The 20,989-nt window shown below is 38.2% G+C and overlaps 1 protein-coding gene across 9 annotated transcripts in view; it reads right to left on the bottom strand.

Moving 5' to 3' along the window:
- The window catches only part of TANC2 (tetratricopeptide repeat, ankyrin repeat and coiled-coil containing 2), a 551,137-nt gene that overhangs the window by 484,203 nt on the left and 45,945 nt on the right, over nt 1-20,989 (bottom strand). For all 9 annotated transcript variants that reach the window (XM_072645876.1, XM_072645869.1, XM_072645875.1 and 6 more), the window contains exon 2: nt 11,081-11,175. In XM_072645876.1, coding sequence (XP_072501977.1) covers nt 11,081-11,147 — 67 coding nt within the window. In that variant the 5' untranslated portion in view covers nt 11,148-11,175. The remainder of the gene's footprint in view (nt 1-11,080; nt 11,176-20,989) is intronic.

The raw sequence follows: 20,989 nt of genomic DNA on the forward strand, positions 1-20,989 counted from the left end.
TAGGGGTTCTGCTTTATGGCTGACACTGCATAGAGACCAATGGAGCACAAAACCTATCTGTAAGTTATCGTTCAGTCACTACATAAATGGGCCAGTTGTTTTCAGGTGGAACATGTTGTGGGTCATATATTTCTCTCATCATGTGGCGCAGAAATGGCCTTGAATCCAGGAAGACTTGAGATAAAGTCTCACCTCCTCAAAATACTGGTAATATGACTGTGAGCACTGACATAAACTGTCAGTTGTCCAGGCAATTCTGCAGAAAAGGTGCCAGCCTACATTGGTAATGGTCATTTCCTCATTTGGGAGTTCCTGATATCATTGAAATTATAGCTCTAGCTTCTATCCCTGTATCTCTATGATAACAGCCTTTGCACATCTTCTCCTAAAGAATTTCTCATTTTTAATGTTCTGGGGATACAAAGACTAAAGCAAAAGTCTCTACCCTCAAGGAGGTAACAATCTGTGAGAGAGGGAATAACTGCTGCAACAAGATAAAGAAGAAAGATAAGACCAAGGACACATAACCAACTACAGCCAAGTTAACAAGCATTTATTTATTAACCACTTACTATGTGTCAGACACCCAATTGTTCTTGGTAAGCCCCGTTAGAGATGAGACTAATTAGGAGGGACTAGTCTTAATTAGTTTGACTGACCCTCAAAATCTTTCTTCAGATCAAACCCTCCTACAGATCCAACCTCAATTATCAAATGTCTCACTGCTGCTAACTGAGAAATGTCTTCCTCTCAACTTTATGACTTTTGTCCTAGGATTATAGACTCTAGGTTTAGAGCTGGAAAGGACCTTGGAAGTCATCTAATCCAGTCCCCTAGATTCACTGGTAAGGAAACTGAAATCTAGAGAGACAAAGACATTTCTTTGGCAAGGCTAGGATTCAGACTTGGGTCCTTTGTCTCCAAATCCAAAATGCTTTCCATTGCGCCACAATGACTTTCATATATATAGGTACTATTGTGTGATCCGGAAAAAGATAAATGTTGCTGTATAGTATCATTCACTGTACTAATATGGAAATAACTCTAGTGAATTGTCATAGATCTTTACATCCTTCTCCATGCCTGTTTTTGTTTATAAGTTTCTGGAGGAGAAGAATTGCCTGATGAACGTCTTTTGTATAACACTTAACAAATAGAATAAAATATTAAATAAACTCTACTGGTCCTAGTAGAATGACAATGATTTTCTTAGATTCTCTTACTAGTAGAATCCCTATTGATTTTATAGACCAAGCTCTTTTCCAGTGTTCACCATTTGAACTTTCTTACTGTCTATAGAAACAAAGCAATAATTCTTCCTCATAAAATGTTCCACAAAATCTAGCAGTTCTCACAGGGCGTGGTCACTGCATGCTAGTGAGTTTAAATAGATATTCTACAAATTTTATGAAACTTGCATGTGCACAAGTCTCCCATAAATTGTATGGAACTTATTATTACAATCACATGAACAAGTGTTCTAATTCTATATTACCATATAGTATTAATGACAGAATACTACTGTTCTAAGAAGAAGAAAAATTTGAGGACTACTTGCCTAGTCAAATGTGATTATCTGAAAAGAAGCTCTTAGTTCCAGGGATTCTTAAACTGGAGTCCATAAGCTTGTTTTTTTAAAAATATTCAATAACTATTTTTCAATATAATTGGTTTCTGTTGTAATCCTATTGATTTCATTTTATGTATTGGGAAAATGAATGGAATCAAAGAAGGGGGGATAGGACTACTGCTTTATAATTCAATCAAGAAACACTAAGTTTCTTCTATGTGCTGGGCTATAGGACTACAGAGACAAACATGAAACATTTTCAGCTCTCAAGGAGCTTTTGTTTCAAAGGAGGAGACAATATGCAAATATAGAGATAAATGAAAAACCGTATACAAAGAGTTTATATGCTTTTCCAAACTGCCAAAGGTTTCCATCACACACACACACACACACACACACACACACACACACACACACACACACACACACACACACACACTCTCTCTCTGTTAAGAACCTTTGTCTTAGTAAAATACGGTCACAGAATTTGAGACTCAGAAGGGACACTAGAAGTCATTTAGTCCAACGTATATTCTAAAAGGAAAAAACCATTATAACAAACGCAAAGAGAGGCCATCTAACCTGTTTAAAGCTGTCTAATGAGGAAGGTTATCCTACCTCTCAAGGCAGCCCATCCTACTTTTTGAAATCTCTAATTATGAGTGAGTTTTTTCATGCTATCAAGTTTCCATTTATTTCTGTGGAACTACTTACCCTTTTCTTTTAGTTCTGCCCTCTGGAGTCAAATAGAACAAATCTAATCCCTCCTTCCAAGTGATAGCCCAAACAGTCCATCCTGCATACAGCTGTCAAAGTGGTTTTCCTAAAGTGCAGGTTTGACATGTCAGATCCCCTATCCTATAAACTCCAGATGTTCCCTATTACCTCTAGAATAAGAAAGAAAACCCTCTGCTTAACATTTAAACCTTTTCACAATCTGGACCCAACCAATTTTTCCAGTCTTATTACATAAGGCTTTTCATGCACTCTACAATCCCTCCAATACTATTTTTACAGGACTATGTCACACTCTTTCTTTGCTTCACATATGACAGTCCATTTCCCATCTCCATGCTTTTGTACTAGCTGTGCTCCAGGCATTCCTGAAATGCTCTCCCTCCTCATTTTCTCCTTTTGGAATCCCTGTTCTCCTCTGAGACTCAATTCAAGGGACTCCTTCATAAGGCCTTTTCTTGTTTTTCTAGCTTAAGGGTTCTAAAACTGGAGACTGTGAACTTGTATGTGTGTATGTATGAATAAAATACTTCCTTTTTAATCTTATGTATTTTATACATTTGAAAAAATTTTCCTGAGAAAGGGTCTATTGGTTACATCTTACAGTCAAAAGAATCTACTACACAAAAAAAGGTTAAAAGAACCTTTGCCCCAATTGCTTCTTCATTCTTCACGTTACCTATACTACTTTGTATATGGTTTTTCATTTATCTCTATATTTGCATATTGTCTCCTTTAAAACAAAAGTTCCTTGAGAGCTGAAAGTGTTTCATGTTTGTCTTTGTAGTCGTGTAGCCTAGTAGATAGAAGAAACTTAGTGATTCCTGACTGAATTATAAAGCAGTAGTCCTATCCCCCCTTCTTTGATTCCATTCATTTTCCCAATTTAGCTTTTAAAAGAAATTTCTTGTCTTTAGCTTCAAAGACAAGAAATTTCTTTTAAAAGCTAAATTGAGAAAGCTCTTTCTGAGCTTTGACACTCAATACTATTTTTACAGGACCACGTCACACTCTTATCTTCATCCTTTGTTCCTGTCTCATGCTCTTCTTAATTCTATATCTTTTTAAAACCTAAGTTGATGTATATACACACTGTTCTCTTGAGACAACTTCCACTTTTCCTCTGTATGAGCATATTATTCTTGAGAATTTTCTATACATTCTGGGCTGACTTCCCTATAGAATTTAGTCTGAAGATCCTATCTTTCCTCTGAATGCTTGGAAATCTACTATCTAAAATCTAAAGCGCATGGGAAACTATGCCCTATTCTGGACTCTTTCTCTATCTCAAAAGTAGGAAGCCTTCAATTTCCTCCAAGGTAATTTCCACTCTGGCAACCAATTCTGCCCTATTAGTAAGAATCATCTCCAGAATAAAATATTACTCCATCTTTTGAAGAATGAAATTATCATTAAGGCAGGCAAGAAATTATTACATACTCTGTTTCTGGCAGAGAGAATTTTAGCAGTTTTGTATTTAACAGAATGGGAAGAAGGGTAGAAGGTGAGTACAGGGCCAAGGAGCTTGCATCCATTACCTACTGAGCCTCATTACAATTCTGTGAAGTTAGGTACTCTACATATTCCTATTTTACAGATCAGGAAATTGAAGCTGAAAGAGGTTAAATTATTTGCCCAAGTACCCACTACTGAGGAAAGTAAGAAAGGATATTAAAACCTGGTTCTCTCAGGCTCCAAGTCCCTCATAACCACTGTGCAACCCAGACTCCCAGTACTGTAATTACTGCATTTAAAAACTCCTTTAAATTAAAAATTTGAACTTGAGTCCTTCAAAATTAGCATTAGTGACCAAAGGAAGAAACTAAAAGTTCATTCTTTGCTATGTGAGGGCCTCTTGTAGCCCCAAAACTGTGGGGCCTTTTCATAGATGCAAGACTGTTCAGCTGTTTTCCAGGCGTACCCAACTCTGGGATTTTCTTGGCAGAGATACTAGAGTAGTTTGCCATTTACTTCTCTAGTTCGTATGACAGATGAGGAAACTGAAGCAAATAGGGTTAAGTGACTTGCCCAGGGTCACAAAACTAGTAAGCATCTGAGACCAGTTTCTGACTCCAGCCTTGGCACTCTACCCACTGTGCCACCTAGTTGTCAGAAGCAGGACATTGACCGAGTTCTCATCCTCAATTTGGGGGAAAAGAATAGGCTGAATTGAAGGCAATTATAAAGAGAAGTGGTAAAGAGAATAAATTGTTACAGAAGGCATAAGGGCATGTTTCAGGTTTCAAGGAAAGGGTAGGAATAAGACCAATTGCCTAGGAAAGAGGCTTTCCAATTCCAAAAACAAGTAGAAGGATTTTTAAAAAAGCTCATATATAATTAGAACAGGGAATACTCATCATTAATAAGAATGTCCTTAGAAGAAATTCTTCTCCAAAGGAGATACTACTGAAATGATTACTAGAATGAACAAATCACAACAAGGCTACTATCTGTGAAAGTTTTAGTGCATCAAGAAGCAGAACAGAGTTAGCTGTGAGACACATGCTCAGGAGGCATTTAGATTTGATAAAGTACAAGTTATTTGAAGACTTCTGCCCCCAAAAGGCAAGGGAAATAAATATAGACTAAACTGGAGAGTGTCAGGAAGGTCAATGGTATTAAGAAGAAATTAGGGTAGAAATCAAAATGGTATGTTTCAGGACTGAAGAAAAGAGGAATAAAATTCTCTTTACCAAAGCAAACTCCTCCAGTATTCACAAGTGATCCCATTCCATTCCATCTTGTCCAGCAGTCTGTCCTCTAAAATCCTTCCAGCTGTGGTTGTTTAGTCATTTTCAGTCATGTCCAACTCTATGTGACCCCATTTGAGGTTTTCTGGGCAAAGACACTGAAATGGTTTGCCATTTCCTTCTCCAGTTCATTTTACACATGAGGAACTTGAGGCAAACAGGATTATGTGAATTGCTCAGGGTCACACATCTAGGAAGTATCTGAGGTCAGATTTGAACTCAGGAAGATGAGTTCCTGACTCCAAGCCTGGCACTCTATCCACTGTGCCAACTAACTGCCCCCATCATTCATTATTAAACCAAAATTCCTATCTCCAAATTTACTAATGATTTCAGTTGCCAATGATGCTCAATCTCATCATTTTTTACCTTCATGAAGGAGCTAAATAGTACAGTAGATAGAGCGCCCAACCTGGAGACAAGAAGACCTAAGCTCTATTCCTACCTCAGACACTTATTAGCTGTGACCTTACACAAGTCATCTTAACCTCATCTGCATCAGCTTCCTCAACTGTAACATGAGGATAATAACAGCACCTACCTCCCAGGGTTGTTGTGAGGATCAAATATTTGTAAAGAGCCATATAAAAGCTAGCTTTTATCATCACCACCATTATTCTCCTCTCAGCATCAAGCACCAGATTCCTCCCTTCCAGGAAAGAGAAAGGCCATTTATCAAGTCTCAACCCATTCTCTTGCATTGGAGAATGAGGAGTAACTTCATTCGTTCAGCTCCCAGTTCTTGCTCCCTGGGCTGAACTGCCTTGAGGTGTGAGAGGACCAGATTCAATAGTCAAAGCCCTGTGGACAGTGAAAATGACCCTGAACTCATTCCTCAATGATTAAAAAAAAACCTCACCCTTAGTCATACCCTATACATCTCAATAATTATGAACTTTCCACACTGCTGGTCAAAACTCTCAATCACACACTGTCTGATCCTTTATGCCCATCCCTTCAACCAAACTGCCCACCAATGTCTTTTTCTAAAGTTCCTTCCAGAGAGGGGAGAGGGAGAGCAATAGGAGACACAAGGAGAAAGAGAAAGACAAGGAGGGGGAAAAGAGGAAGGGAGGGAGAGAAGTAGAGGGGGAGAGAGAGGAAAGAAGGGAAGGAGGAAGGAAGGAAGAGGAGAGGAAGAGAGACAGAGACAGAGAGACAGACAGAGAGACAGAGAGAGAGAGAGATTGATTCTAAGTGTGAAAGTGAGTGTGTATGTGTAAAGGAGTAGATTTTTTTACCAAATTCCAACTAAGGAAAAATCTGAAATATAATTACAAACTTAATGAGGTGTTGAATTATCTAAAATTTTCCTGGGGAAGAAAGGCCATGATGCAGAGGTCCAAAGAAGTCCCAAACCAAAGTAGCTGGTGGGAAAATGTGTCCCAGGATTACAGGAAAAATGTTTTATGGCTCCTATTTTTACTCTGCCATCTTAAAAAAAAATACCTTTGCTAAGAATTAATTATGTCTACTAGTTGACTATTAACTGAAACATACTGGTGGGAAATTATGAGTTCAAATATCAGACTCCAGAACCACAGGGCAACTCCTAGTATCTGAGGTAGTAGTCACCCTCTGGAAATCTAACCCCTGAATGAAAATGCAAGATAAGGGGAAGAGACCAGAGGGGGTGCTAGATACAGTACATCAAATACCAGAAGTCATTACCAATACAGGTATGCATACAGATACAGGTACAGGCTGAATTTTTCAGACTTATTTTATTTATTTATTTTTCAGTCCATAGGATGATTATGTTTGCAATATAAAAAAACAAAAATGTAACTAAGAGGCATAAAGGTACTGTGACTTAGGCAACCAGTATAGCTAGAATACTTACACCATTGCTTCAATGCTGCTCTCATTAATTCATACTTTAAAGTCTATCTATGTATTAAAACACTTCATTGATATGCTTTGAAATCAAAGCAGCACACCACTCCAGGCTGACATCTCACTTCCTCTCCAGTTCCTTAATTCTAGAATGCTATGGAATATTTCCAGATGGAGATCTTACCAACACCTAAAACTTAACATGTTTAAAAAAAAAGAACATCAAAGCCCAGTTCAAGCCCCCTGCAAGAATATCATTTTTGATTCCAGATGAAAGGCAGACCGCTAAAGAAGTATGAAACAAAACCTAGAGCATGCCTTGGAGAGGCAAAGAGTGACCACCACAGAAACACAACTTGACTTCTGGACACTTTAAAAACATATTAAAGGTCAGTTCTGGCCCTTTAAGACTAAACATGTTCTTACCTTAGGAGTAGAGGAAGACATGTAGTTCCTAGTCATTCTGAATTAAAAGGGGCTTATCCATCCCAATTAAGGATCCATTTCTATTTGACACAATAGAGCAGTCGTCTCCAAACTCAATAGATCACACATCTCCTTTCCAGCCCCTCCCCCACCTCCATCATTAAAAAATGTTTGAACATTAATATATTTATAAAGTATGCATATTTGTCACTGTATGAATAATTATGGGCATTAATATTGTGAACACTCAAAAATAGATATTCAAAAAGTGTGATGGATATAAAATAATATTTAATCCTAGTGTCAAAGGGGAGCCATTGGCATTTACTAAGTAGGGTAATGACATGATAAGATCAATGTTTTTTAGGAAAATCATTTTTGCAGCTGTGCAGAAGATGAATTGGAAAGAGGAACTTGAAAAAGAAAGACCAATATCTAATAGTCTAGGTAAGAAGTGATGAGGGCCTGAATTAGCATGGTGGTTGTATAAATCTGGAGAGAAACAGATGGATGAAGTATCTCTCAGACCCTCAGAGGTTGACTGATCACATACCACTTAGGTTCAGGACACAGATACCTTGAGATCAAGGCTCTGGCTCCTACTGGAGACCACTGTTCTAAACTCTAGTCTTAATGACAACCTCACACTGATCCAACCTATAACACATTTACTTGTGCCCCACCCTCTCCCACATATACACTTTCATTCTCTCTTACTTAATCAGACAACATAGTCACTTCAACAAGAATGGCAAATGAGCAGAGGCAGCCTATCTGGGAGCCTGCACAACGGAACAGGTGGAAGGAGGGTAGTCACAAAGCAGTCTCTACTGCTTTAAAACAAAGCAGGAGGGTAGTCATAAAGCAGTCTCTACTGCTTTAAAACAAAGCAACATGATCAAATATGATCAACAACATTTTTAAACATAAAATTTTATTAAGAATGCCCCCCCCCCCAAAACCCTACTCATTTCTTTCCTATTCGTCAAAGGCACTACCATTCTTTCAGTCACATAGGTTCACAACCTTGGTATTATTCTGGACAGAGGCAGCTAGATAGCACAGTAGAGAGAGCACCAGGTCTGGAGTCAAGAAGACATCTCTTCATGAATTAAAATCCAGCCTCAGATATTTACTAGCTATGTGATCCTGGGCAAGTCACTTAATCCTGTTCACTTCAGTTCCTCATCTCATCAATGAGCTAGAGAAGGAAATGGCAAACTATTCTGGACTCCTCATTCTCCTTCATCCCACCTATTCAATCTCCAAGTCTTACTAATTATGCCCCCACAGAATCTCTTTCATCCAACCCTTCTCCCCACTCACACAGCTTCTCCTTTATTTCAGGCCCTCCTCATTTTTTCCTGGACTAATAAAATAGGTCTCTAACTGGTTGTTGTGCCTGAAGTTTCTCCCCTCTCCATTCCATCCTCCAACTAGCTGCCAAAGTGATATTACTAAAGAAGAGGTCTGACCATGTCACTCTAATCTACTCAATAAACTCCAATAGCTGCAGTACCTCTAGGATAAGGCCTCTTGATATTTTGTGTCATGGCACCTTTGGCAGTCTGGTAAAACGTATGGAACTCTTCTCAGAATAATGTCTTTAAATGTACAAAATACAATATAGTAGATCACAAAGGAAAACAATTACAGTGAAATAAGAGTTGTCAAAATACTTTTTTAAAAACAAGATCATGGTGCCCAGGTTAACAACTCATGCTCTAGGATAAAACCCTTCATAATATGGCTCTAATCTACATTTCCAGATTTATTAAACAGTTTATTTTCTTTGCATATTACAGTCAGGGAAGAACTGTTCATCTCAACTACTCAAGTACAACATCCCATTTCTTATTACTCTGTCTTTCCATTGGCTATCCGCCATCCCCCATACTTTTCTCACCATGTCTTCTCAGTAGTTTCCTTCAAAGCTCAGCTCACACTATACCTACTTATTTTTCCTAACCATTATCTGACACCCTGCTGCTATTGATCCCCCCAAAAAATGGTTATTTTCATTTTGTGTCATATACGTTTCCTTTAATAAAATCTAAGCCCCTGAAAGGTTAAGCCTGGTAGATAGAAGACATTTGGTAAATATTTGCTCATTGCTTGACATTGCACTCTAATACAGTTACAACAGAAGATATTTCACTTTGTTAGAACTAGAAGACATTTATTTTATAAAATTTTCCCCATATCATCTAAAACACAAAAGTCTGCACATGCAAAATTCAGGAATTGAAAAACATATTAAGACCTAAACAAAGGCTTTCTTTCTTTTTAGGAAATGGTCACAATTTGACGCATACTTCTCCTTTAAAAGGAGTTCCCAGTAGCTAGAAAATAAAAAGGAATATATAAGATATTCAACAGGAAGGCTACTGCTAGATCATGTTTGGAGCTAAGATAGCCGTCGGTAAGTTGACATACTCACACAAAGGACACTTTTTATTAACAGCAATAGCAAATATTTATAGAACGCTTCAAGGTCAGCAAAGTACTTTACATACATTATTGTTCTGGGTTTTGGTTTTTTTTTTACTAGTTGTGTAACTGGAATAAAAGAAGTTGAATTCAAAAACTTAAGTAGATTTAATTTTCCCTATTTCCAGAGGAAAAAGTAAATTTGAAGATAAAAATCTGTGATTTCTAATATTCTAGGTCTTTTGTTGCTGATTTCATTTTTAAAAGATATTACCTATCATTCTAATAGGTCAGGATATTCCTAGTTTTGTTTTCCTAGGGGTTTTTTCGGTACTAATATTTGGGCTTAATCTTGTTCTTTACTATATTACTATATCACTGTCCAAATAAAACATCACTAATATCCTCTATTCATGCTTCCATAGCTAAAACTGTTTTATATATTTTCCAGGATGACCTATAAAGAACTGATCACTATGTTAAAAACTGAATCTCTCTCTGATAAAATTATTCCTTATTTGTTGGTCCACAATACTCTAGACATTCTATTTCAGTTGCAAACACATCCATGATTTTCATTACTATATACAGAAACTATGCATTTTTATCTTCAAGTTTATAATACATTTCCATAACAACATGTAAACTTTGTAATCATGCTAAGAAAAACCGTAATGTTTAACAGGTGTTATAAGGGTAGGTAATCCCCAAAAGTTACTTTTATGAGATAACTAACTAGTGCTTACTCCTTTAAGTGCCTACGTCATCCATGTGATACAGAATTCTGCCCTAAATAATAAATAATGAGGATTGGGATGATACACTTTTCCATATTCTTAAAAAGTGTACATGGAATATAATTTAACACTGTGACTTACTCAAGGTCCTCATTATTAATTCATTTTCAGAGGTAGCTAGGTGGCACAGTGGATACAGGGATGTACCTGGAGTTAAGAAGACCCAAATTCAAATCTAACCCCAGATACTAGCTATATGATCCTGAGAGCAAGTCACTTAACCTCTGTATGCCTCAGTTTTCTCACCTATAAAATGCGGATAATAATAGCATCTACCTTCCAGGGCTACTGTGAGGCTCAAAAGAGGTATTTGTAAAGCTCTTAGCACAGTGCCTGGAACACAGTAAGTACCTTGTAACTGCTTATTTCCTTCCTTTCTTTCAGCAGCATATTAAAATAAAATTGAATTTAAGTACACAATATCATGGTATTAACATAGTATTCAAAGCAAAGCTTAGAATGTCTGCAATATTACTCTTTCTGATAGTCTTATGCAAACAGTAAATATACACACTGAATAATGTTTAATCACTTACCACTGGACCTGTTTTTTCGGCTCGATTTCCCACCACTGAGAAGCATCTTCAGACTATTTCGAAACATGGCTATGCAATTCAATACAGTCACCAAACTGTAAAGAAAACATTATTAAAAGTTTAAAGCTTTAAGCAGACTGTTTGAAATTTTACAATCATATAGTTTGACTCAACAAACATTCACTAAACAATAACTACGTGAAGTGCTGTGTTAGATGTTGAGTCCCTGTCCTTATAGGTTTTACAATATAGCAGGGAAATAAGACGTGTATACAAAATGATAATACACAAGACACATTTTAAAAAGATGTCATAAGGAAGGAAGTCTATCAGTACCAGATCATAAACTGTACTAGAAATCATTACAACAAAGTTAACATTTAATTCCAATTTTAAATAAATTGCTTACAAAATTAGGGAAAGATACTATCCTTCTAACCACTTTCCATGAGTCAAAAGTGACGATGACAACAAAACTAAGTATCTCTAAACGAAAGTTGGGAAGGTAGGAAGAGAACAAGCATTTATTAGGCACCTACTATGTGCCAGGCACTGTTATAAGTGCTTTACAAGTACTAACTCATTTTACCTTCTCAATAGCAGTGGGAGGTAAGTGCTATTTTTATCCTCATTTTACAATTTAGCAAACTGAGACAAACAGAGTTCAAGAGACTTGAATAGGGCTCCACAGACAGTAACTACCTATGGTGGGATTTAAACTCAGGTCTTCCTGAACCAGCCTCAGTACCTTATCCACTGACAACAAATTAAAGGGAGCTGAATAGCAAGAATCGGGGAGAAAATACCTGCACAAGGCAAGCTGGAAAGGTAGATCTGAAAATCAAGAGCTATGGCAAATTTGAAATGAGTGTGGCTGATATGATTACTTTTTCAAATGGAAGTTCCAGAGAGGAACTCAAAACTGAGAAGAAGCAGCTGCAAAGATAGAAGTATCTGCAGGATGAGAAGTCCAGTGGAGTGGATGTGGAAAATAATATAATAATATCTAATCACCATAGTTGGAAAAATATTTAATAAAATAGTAGGAAAGAAGCTATAGCAACATAGTAAAAATATTATACACTATGACCAGGATTTATATTAGGAATGTAGAATTAGTTCAATATTAAGAAAAATACAAATAGATCACATTACTTTTTTAAAAAAAATTTAACTTTTAAGTTAAACTCCAAAAATAGCATTTCTATATACATATTACAAAAGGGAATTATGCGAAATCACAAATCTTCATTTCCTACAACTTGCTTTTTTAAAAATTATATGATAAAATCTATAGGTTACTTTGAAAATTGTTCTATTTATCCCTTCTTTCCTTTTGAATCTCCTTCTGTTCTCTTTTGTACATTTTTTTTTTCTAAAAGTTACTATGACCTCTTTTCTTATTTTGGCATCACTACTACTAACCTGTACCTCTCCTAAACAATCCTCCCCCATTGCCCATTTTGAGAGGGAGGAAGGGAGGGAGGAAGGAGAGGGAGGAAGAGGGAGAGAGAGAACTATAACAAATGAGCATAGTCAAATACAATGAATCCACATATTGGCCCCATACAAAAATTTATGGGTTTCACTACACCCCGGGATTCCTCATTTCTTTGCCCCCTATTAGAATATAAATATTTTGTTATTGTTTATTTAGACCATATATACTTGTGCATGTGTGTGTATATATATATATATAATATACACACATATATCTACGTACTCATATATATATATATATATATATATATATATATATATATGTACATTTATTTAACCTCTAGATTTCTCTTTGTTCTTGCATTTGCATTTCAAAATTTCAACTCAGTTCACATCAATTCATCAGGACTGTTTACCAGTGGTGGGAAACTTAAGGTCTTGAGACCACATGTGGACCTTGTGAGGCCCTTTGACTGAACCCAAACTTCATGGAACAAATTGGCAGCAGGTTCCCCATACCTGGTTTAGGCTATTCATGAAGATCTCTGTTAAAATTCCATTTTCCTCCCCACAGGATTATATTCAGTTTTACAGGGTAATTTATTCTTGGTTGTCAGCCCTTCTATTTTACCTTTTAGAATACTGTATTCTAATATTTTTTTCTCCTTTATAGCATTTGCTGCTAAATCACAGGTGATTCTAACGGCAATTCCTTGACATTCAAATTCTTTCTGTCTACTGGCAGTATTGTTCCTTTGACTTGAAAGTTCTGGATTTTGACTATCACATTCCCGGATGTCTGGAACCAGTTTCAAGTTTCTTTCAAAAAGTGATCAAGGTGGTGGAGCCAAGATGGAGGAGTAGAAAGACGCACATACACATAGCTCCGAACCCACAACCCATAGAACAACTACAAAGAAGTAACTCATGGCGAATTCTGCACCTAGAGGCCACAGAACATTGGAGTGAGGGAGATTTCTGTTCCGGAGAGACCTGCAAACCTCTCACAAAAGGTCCTTTGCGCTGCGGACTGGGCGCCGGGACTGGGAGCTGAGCGCAGCCCTGCCGCGGCCGCGGCACCGAGAGGAAAAGATGCAAGCGGGCTTCAGGGATGGGATCTCCAGCGGCCGCACAAGTCCCTCCACCCACAAGTGACGGGGGTCGGTGAGAGAGTCTCTTTGGTAGGTCGAGAGGGGAGTGGGGTGCCCCCATAACTCAGGCCCCCCCGAGAGGTAGAAGCTGAGAGGCGGCTGCAGACAGGGGCTCCCAAAGCGGGCGGGAGCCTGAATCCACTGTGGAAGGTCTGTGCATAAACCCCCTGAGGGAACTGAGCCTGAGAGGCGGCCCTGCCCTGACCTGAGCAGCTGAACTTAATCTCACACTGAATAGCAGCCCTGCCCCCGCCAAAAGCCCTAAGGCTGGAAGAAGCATTTGAATCTCAGACCCCAAACGCTGGCTGGGAGGATCAGGAGGCGAGGTGGGTGTGAGGAGAATATTCAGAGGTCAAGTCACTGGCTGGGAAAATGCCCAGAAAAGGGAAAAGAAATAAGACTATAGAAGGTTACTTTCTTGGTGAACAGGCATTTCCTCCCTTCCTTTCTGATGAGGAAGAACAATGCTTACCATCAGGCAAAGACACAGAAGTCAAGGCTTCTGTATCCCAGCCCACTCAATGGGCTCAGGCCATGGAAGAGCTCAAAAAGGATTTTGAAAATCAAGTTAGAGAGGTGGAGGAAAAGCTGGGAAGAGAAATGAGAGACATGAAGTCAAAGCATGAACAGCAGATCAGCTCCCTGCTAAAGGAGACCCAAAAAAATGTTGAAGAAAATAACACCTTGAAAACTAGCCTAACTCAATTGGCAAAAGAGGTTCAAAAAGCCAATGAGGAGAAGAATGCTTTCAAAAGCAGAATTAGCCAAATGGAAAAGGAGATTCAAAAGCTCACTGAAGAAAATAGTTCTTTCAAAATTAGAATGGCACAGATGGAGGCTAAGGACTTTATGAGAAAGCAAGAAATCATAGAACAAAGCCAGAAGAATGGAAAAATGGAAGATAATGTGAAATATCTCATTGGAAAAACAACTGACCTGGAAAATAGATCCAGGAGAGACAATGTAAAAATTATGGGACTACCTGAAAGCCATGATCAAAAGAAGAGCCTAGACATCATCTTTCATGAAATTATCAAGGAAAACTGCCCTGAGATTCTAGAACCAGAGGGCAAAATAAATATTCAAGGAATCCACAGAACACCGCCTGAAAGAGATCCAAAAAGAGAAACTCCTAGGAACATTGTGGCCAAATTCCAGAGTTCCCAGGTCAAGGAGAAAATATTGCAAGCAGCTAGAAAGAAACAATTCAAGTACTGTGGAAATACAATCAGGATAACACAAGATCTAGCAGCCTCTACATTAAGGGATTGAAGGGCATGGAATAGGATATTCCAGAAGTCAAAGGAACTAGGACTAAAACCAAGAATCACCTACCCAGCAAAACTGAGTATAAATACTTCAGGGGAAAAATTGGTCTTTCAATGAAATAGATGATTTTCAAGCATTCTTGATGAAAAGACCAGAGCTGAAAAGAAAATTTGACTTTCAAACACAAGAATGAAGAGAACCATGAAAAGGTGAACAGCAAGGAGAAGTCATAAGGGACTTACTAAAGTTGAACTGTTTACATTCCTACATGGAAAGACAATATTTGTAACTCTTGAAACATTTCAGTATCTGGGTACTGGGTGGGATTACACACACACACATGCACACATGCACACATACATAGAGACAGAGTGCACAGAGTGAATTGAAGAGGATGGGATCATATCTTAAAAAAAAATGAAATCAAGCAGTGAGAGAGAAAGATATTGGGAGGAGAAAGGGAGAAATTGAATGGGGCAAATTATCTCTCATAAAAGAGGCAAGCAAAAGACTCATTAGTGGAGGGATAAAGAGGGGAGGGGAGAGAAAAACATGAAGTCTACTCTCATCACATTCCACTAAAGGAAAGAATAAAATGCACACTCATTTTGGTAGGAAAACCTATCTTACAATATAGGAAAGTGGGGGATAAGGGGATAAGCAGGGTGGGGGGGATGATAGAAGGGAGGGCATGGGGAGGAGAGTGCAATTTGAGGTCGACACTCATGGGAAGGGATAGGATCAAAAGAGAATAGAAGTAATGGGGGACAGGATAGGATGGAGGGAAATATAGTTAGTCCTATACAACACAACTATTATGGAAGTCATTGGCAAAACTACACAGATTTGGCCTATATTGAATTGCTTGCCTTCCAAAGGGAAGGGGTGGAGAGGGAGGGAGGTAAAGAAGTTGGAACTCAAAGTGTTAGGATCAACTGTCAAGTAATGTTCTTGCCACTAGGAAATAAGAAATACAGGTAAAGGGGTATAGAAAGCTATCTGGCCCTACAGGACAAAAGAGAAGACGGAGACAAGGGCAGAGAGGGATGATAGAAGAGAGAGCAGATCAGTCGTAGGGGCAATTAGAATGCTTGGTGTTTGGGGGGGGGAGGGGATAAAAGGGGAGAAAATTTGTAACCCAAAATTTTGTGAAAATGAATGTTAAAAGTTAAATAAATAAATTTAATTAAAAAAAAAAAGTGATCGATGTGAGGGGGCAGAGCCAAGATGGTACAGTAGAAAGCCGAGCATACTCTATCTCTACCTCCACAGCCCATAAAATACCTGTAAAGAAAGACTCTCAACAAATTCTAGAGCAGCAGAAGCCACAGAACAACAGAGTGGAGGAGATTTCCAGCTCAGGGTGACCCAGAAGGCTGAAGGGAAAAGTCTGTCACACAAGACACAGAGGAGAGCCCAGTCCAGCCTTGGCCTTCCAGCAATGGGAAGAGGACCAGAACAGGCCTCAGGGGTCAATCCCCAGCAGCAGTAGCCCCAGTTCACACATGGCTCAACCCACAGGCACCAAATGCAGCTTCAAAGGTCAGTGAAAGGACTTTTTCACCTTCATGACAAGGGAGCAGGGTCCTTCTCTAACCCCAGCCCCAGGTGGCGGCTGTAGTGGCGGCAGCAGCAGACAATGGTGGCTACAGTGGCTGGGCAGGCAGCAGTCAGCATCCATTGGTGGATAAAGCCCCTGGAGGAACTGAGCAGCTGATCTGAATTTCAGCCTGGAGCCCTGTCAGGGAGTAAGCTCCTCTCTCTTGATAATGCCACCTTGGAGGAACTGAGATCTTACAGGTCCCCAGAGTATACCCTCCTCTTGACAAAGGACCCAAAAGTCAAGTAACTGGTTGGGAAAAGGCCCAAAAAAGGGAAAAAAAATAAGACTATAGAAGGTTACTTTCTTGATGAACAGGTACTCTCTCCCATCCTTTCAGATGAGGAAGAACAATGTTTACTATCAGGGGAAGACATAAAAGTCAAGGCTTCTGCATCCAAAACCTCCAAAACAAATATGCAACATGCCAGGCCATGGAAAAGCTCAAAAAGGAATTTGAAAATCAAGTAAGAGAGGTGGAGGAAAAACTGGGAAGAGAAATGAGAGTGATGCAAGAAAATCATGAAAAGTGAGGCAACAGATTGCTAAAGGACACCCCCAAAAATGCTGAAGAAAATAACACCTTTAAAAATAGAGTAACTCAACTGGCAAAAGAGGTCCAAAAAGCCAATGAGGAGAACAATACTTTAAAAAGCAGAATTAACCAAATGGAAAAGGAGGTTCAAAAGATCACTGAAGAAAATAGTTCTTTAAAAAATTAGAATGGAACAGATGGAAGCTAATGACTTTACGAGAAACCAAGAAATTACAAAACAAAACCAAAAGAGTGAAAAAAAAGGAAGATAATGTGAAATACCTCATTGGAAAACCAATTGACCTGGAAAATAGATACAGGAGGGACAATTGAAAAACTATGGGACTACCTGAAAGCCATGATCAAAAAACAGGCCTAGACATCAACTTTCATGAAATTATCAAGGGAAACTGCCCTGATATTCTAGAACCAGAGGACAAAAAAAATACCAAAAGAATCCACCAATTACCTCCTGAAAGAGATCCAAAAAGAGAAACTCCTAGGAATATTATAGCCAAATTCCAGAGTTCCCAGATCAGGGAGAAAATATTGCAAGCAGACAGAAATAAACAATTTGAGTATTGTGGAAATACAATCAGGATAACACAAGATCTAGCAGCTTCTACATTAAGGGATCAAAGGGTGTAGAATATGATATTCCAGAAGTCAAAGGAACTAGGATTAAAACCAAGAATCACTTACCCAGAAAACCCGAGTATAATACTTCAGGGGAAAAAATGGTCTTCCAAGGAAAGGGAGGACTTTCAAGCATTCTTGATGAAAAGACTAGAGCTGAGAAGAGAATTTGACTTTCAAACACAAGAATCAAGAGAAGCATGAAAAGGTAAACAGGAAAGAGAAACACAAGGGACTTACTAAAATTGAACTATTTACATTCCTGCAAGGAAAGATAACATTAGTAACTCTTGAAACTTTTCTCAGTATCTGGGTAGTTGGAGGGATTACACACACACACACACACACACACACACACACACACACACACAGAGACAGCACAGGGTTAGTTGAACAGGAAGGGATCATATCTAAAAAAATGAAATTAAAGGGTGAGAGAGGAATATTTTGGGAGGAGAAAGGGAGAAATGCAATGGGGCAAATTATCTCTCATAGAAGAGGCAAGAAAAAGATTTTCCAATAGAGGGGAAAAGAGGGGAGGTGAGAGGGAAAAAGTGAAGCTTACTCTGATTACATCTGGCTCAAGGAAGGAATAACATGCACATTCAATTTGGTATGAAAATCTATCTTATACTACAGGAAAGTAGAGGAGAAAGGGATAAGCAGGGTGGGGGTGATAACGGAAGGGAGGGCAAATGGGAGGAGGGAGCAATTAGAAATAACTTCTCTTGGGGAGAGAGAAGGTCAAAAGAGAGAATAGAAGAAATGGGGAGCAGGATAGGATGGAGGGAAATATAGCTAGTCTTACACAACATGACTAGTATGGAAGTCATTTGCAGAACTATATATATAGCCTATACTGAATTGCTTGCCTTCTCAGTGGGGATGGGTGGGGAGGGAGGAAGGAAGAGAAGTTGGAACTCAAAGTTTTAGGAGCAAATGTTGAGAATTGTTTTTGCATACAACTGGGAAATAAGAAATACAGGTAACAAGGTACAGAAATTTATCTTGTCCTACAGGACAAGAGAGTAGATGGGGATAACAAAGGGAGGGGTGTTAGAAGGGAGGCCACATTGGTGGAAGAAGCAATCAGAATGCAGGGTGTTTTGGAGGTGGAGATGGGAGAGATGGGAAGAAAATTAGAAACTCAAAATTTTGTGAAAATGAATGCTGAAAACTTAAAATAAATAAATAAATATTTTTTAAAAGGCAAAAAAGATTAAAAAAGTGATCAGTGCATTCTTTCTATTTTCACTATGCCAACTAAATCTAAGATAAGATCAAATTTCTTTTATGATTTCTTGAAATATGGTGTTGGGGCTTTCGTTTTCTCACAGTTTTCAAAGAGTAAAATAATTCTTACTTTATCTTTCCTTGATCTGTTTTCTAGGTGTTACTTTTGATAGTAGATATCTTACATTTTATTCCATTTTTTTTCAGTGTTTTAACTTAGCTCTACTATTTCTTGTTGTCTCATGAAGTCACTGAATTGTTTGCTCAATTTTGTTTTCAGGAAGTCTACTATCTGGGTCAGGTTTTCTCCTTTCTATTCTTAGCTACTTATTGTCTTTTTAATTTTTTTCCTCCTTAATTCTAATTTCATTTTTTATCTTACTTTATTTTTTCCATCTTCTTTTGTAATACTTATGGCCAAAACATTTTTGTTTTTCTCTGAACTTCTGCTTTAAATTATTGTGGATTACTCTCTTCTGGTTTTCCTACTGGGATCTTCACAAGCCACAGTAGTTCTTATTTGTGTGTAATGTTTTCTTCTGTTTACTTGTCTTTTAAGCCTCAATATTTATGTTCAGTTCAATTGACTTGAGCAATCTTGGATGAGCTGGATAGGTCATATTTAGTTGTATCCCTTTTATAGTCTGGATGCCACTATCACTGCCAATCTGGATAGAGTGGCTTATATTAAGTTTTATCTTCTACCTCAATCCTTGCCTTCTTAGTCACTTATTGTCCTACTACGGGATAGCCCTTTAGTCACTCTCATTTTCCTTCACTTTGCATGATATTCAATCAGAAATTGGTTCTACCTTCTTCTGTGGCCTTAACATGCCCAAGTGAGATATTAGAGATCATATTGGTCTTAAAAATAAAGCACCACCCTAAGCAGAGGTGCTAAGTTGGCCCTGTCACCTATTAAGGCTCATAGTATTCCAAAGAGGCCATGGCCAGACCAGCTCTCCCTGTGCACTAACCTAGAAGGGTGATGCTATTCCACAAGCTTATATTCCAATACAGGTAAGAGTCAAGAAGTGGTTTTGGGAATTCAATTATTGGATGACCCTGCTCAGAAAACTGACAGGCTTTTAGTTCTGTAGTTTTTAGGAGTTCAAACTGACTTCACTAGTTTCCAGCCAGATAACCATAGTTCAAATTGATTTCCCTACCATAACCCTCTCCACATCTCTGCTATTTCTTCAGTTACTTGTATTTGCATTGGTTTCTTTGTTAAGATGTTTCTATCTGCCTGTTTCTAACTATCTTTTCATGAAGTTGAAGACTAGATGGAAGAGCTTAGTTTCTCTTCTTTTTAGATCTCTATCACTGGTTTTTCTGTGGCTTTTCCTGGCATTTTTCTAGGGTCTATGTGGGAGAGCTATGCTTCTCTATGACCTTTCAGGATGCCATCTTAACTGAAAGTCCTCTCATTACTTCTTACCTGAACTATTGCAAGAATCTAATAACCTCAAATCTCTATCCACTACAATCTATTTTCTGGTTTACTATCAGATTCATCTTGCTGAAACATAATTCTGATCATGTAATCCTAGAGTGTAAAACAGACAGTAAAAGTAGGCTATCTTGACCTACTGAATAAAAGTTCAAATTCCTCAGCTTGTATAACATTATTCTGAATAAAGGACTTGAGTCATTTCCCTTAAGAATAAGACAAGTCACCATTACTATTTTTATATAACACTAGAATTACTAATGATTGCTGAGAAATTTAATAAAAATGATGGTAACAAACACCATTTATATAACATTAGAATTATTAGTGGCTGCTGAGCAATTAAATAATGATGGTAACAAACACCATCTAGCACATAAACATCTAGAAAGTACTTTACATACATTCTATCATTTGTCACAACAATCCTACTTAGTGCAGCAGTTACTGCTTTCCACATTTTGAGGAGGGCAGAGATGATGTTGAAAGCATGATGCCCTCTGCCTGAGGCTAGCCTTAAGTTAGGAAGCCCCAAAAATGCAAAGACTCTGCCTGGAACTCGCTCAGAACCCTTCCTATACCCTTGGGAAAA

The sequence above is a fragment of the Notamacropus eugenii genome, chromosome 2, assembly GCF_028372415.1.
Source record: "Notamacropus eugenii isolate mMacEug1 chromosome 2, mMacEug1.pri_v2, whole genome shotgun sequence".
Taxonomy (NCBI): domain Eukaryota; kingdom Metazoa; phylum Chordata; class Mammalia; order Diprotodontia; family Macropodidae; genus Notamacropus; species Notamacropus eugenii.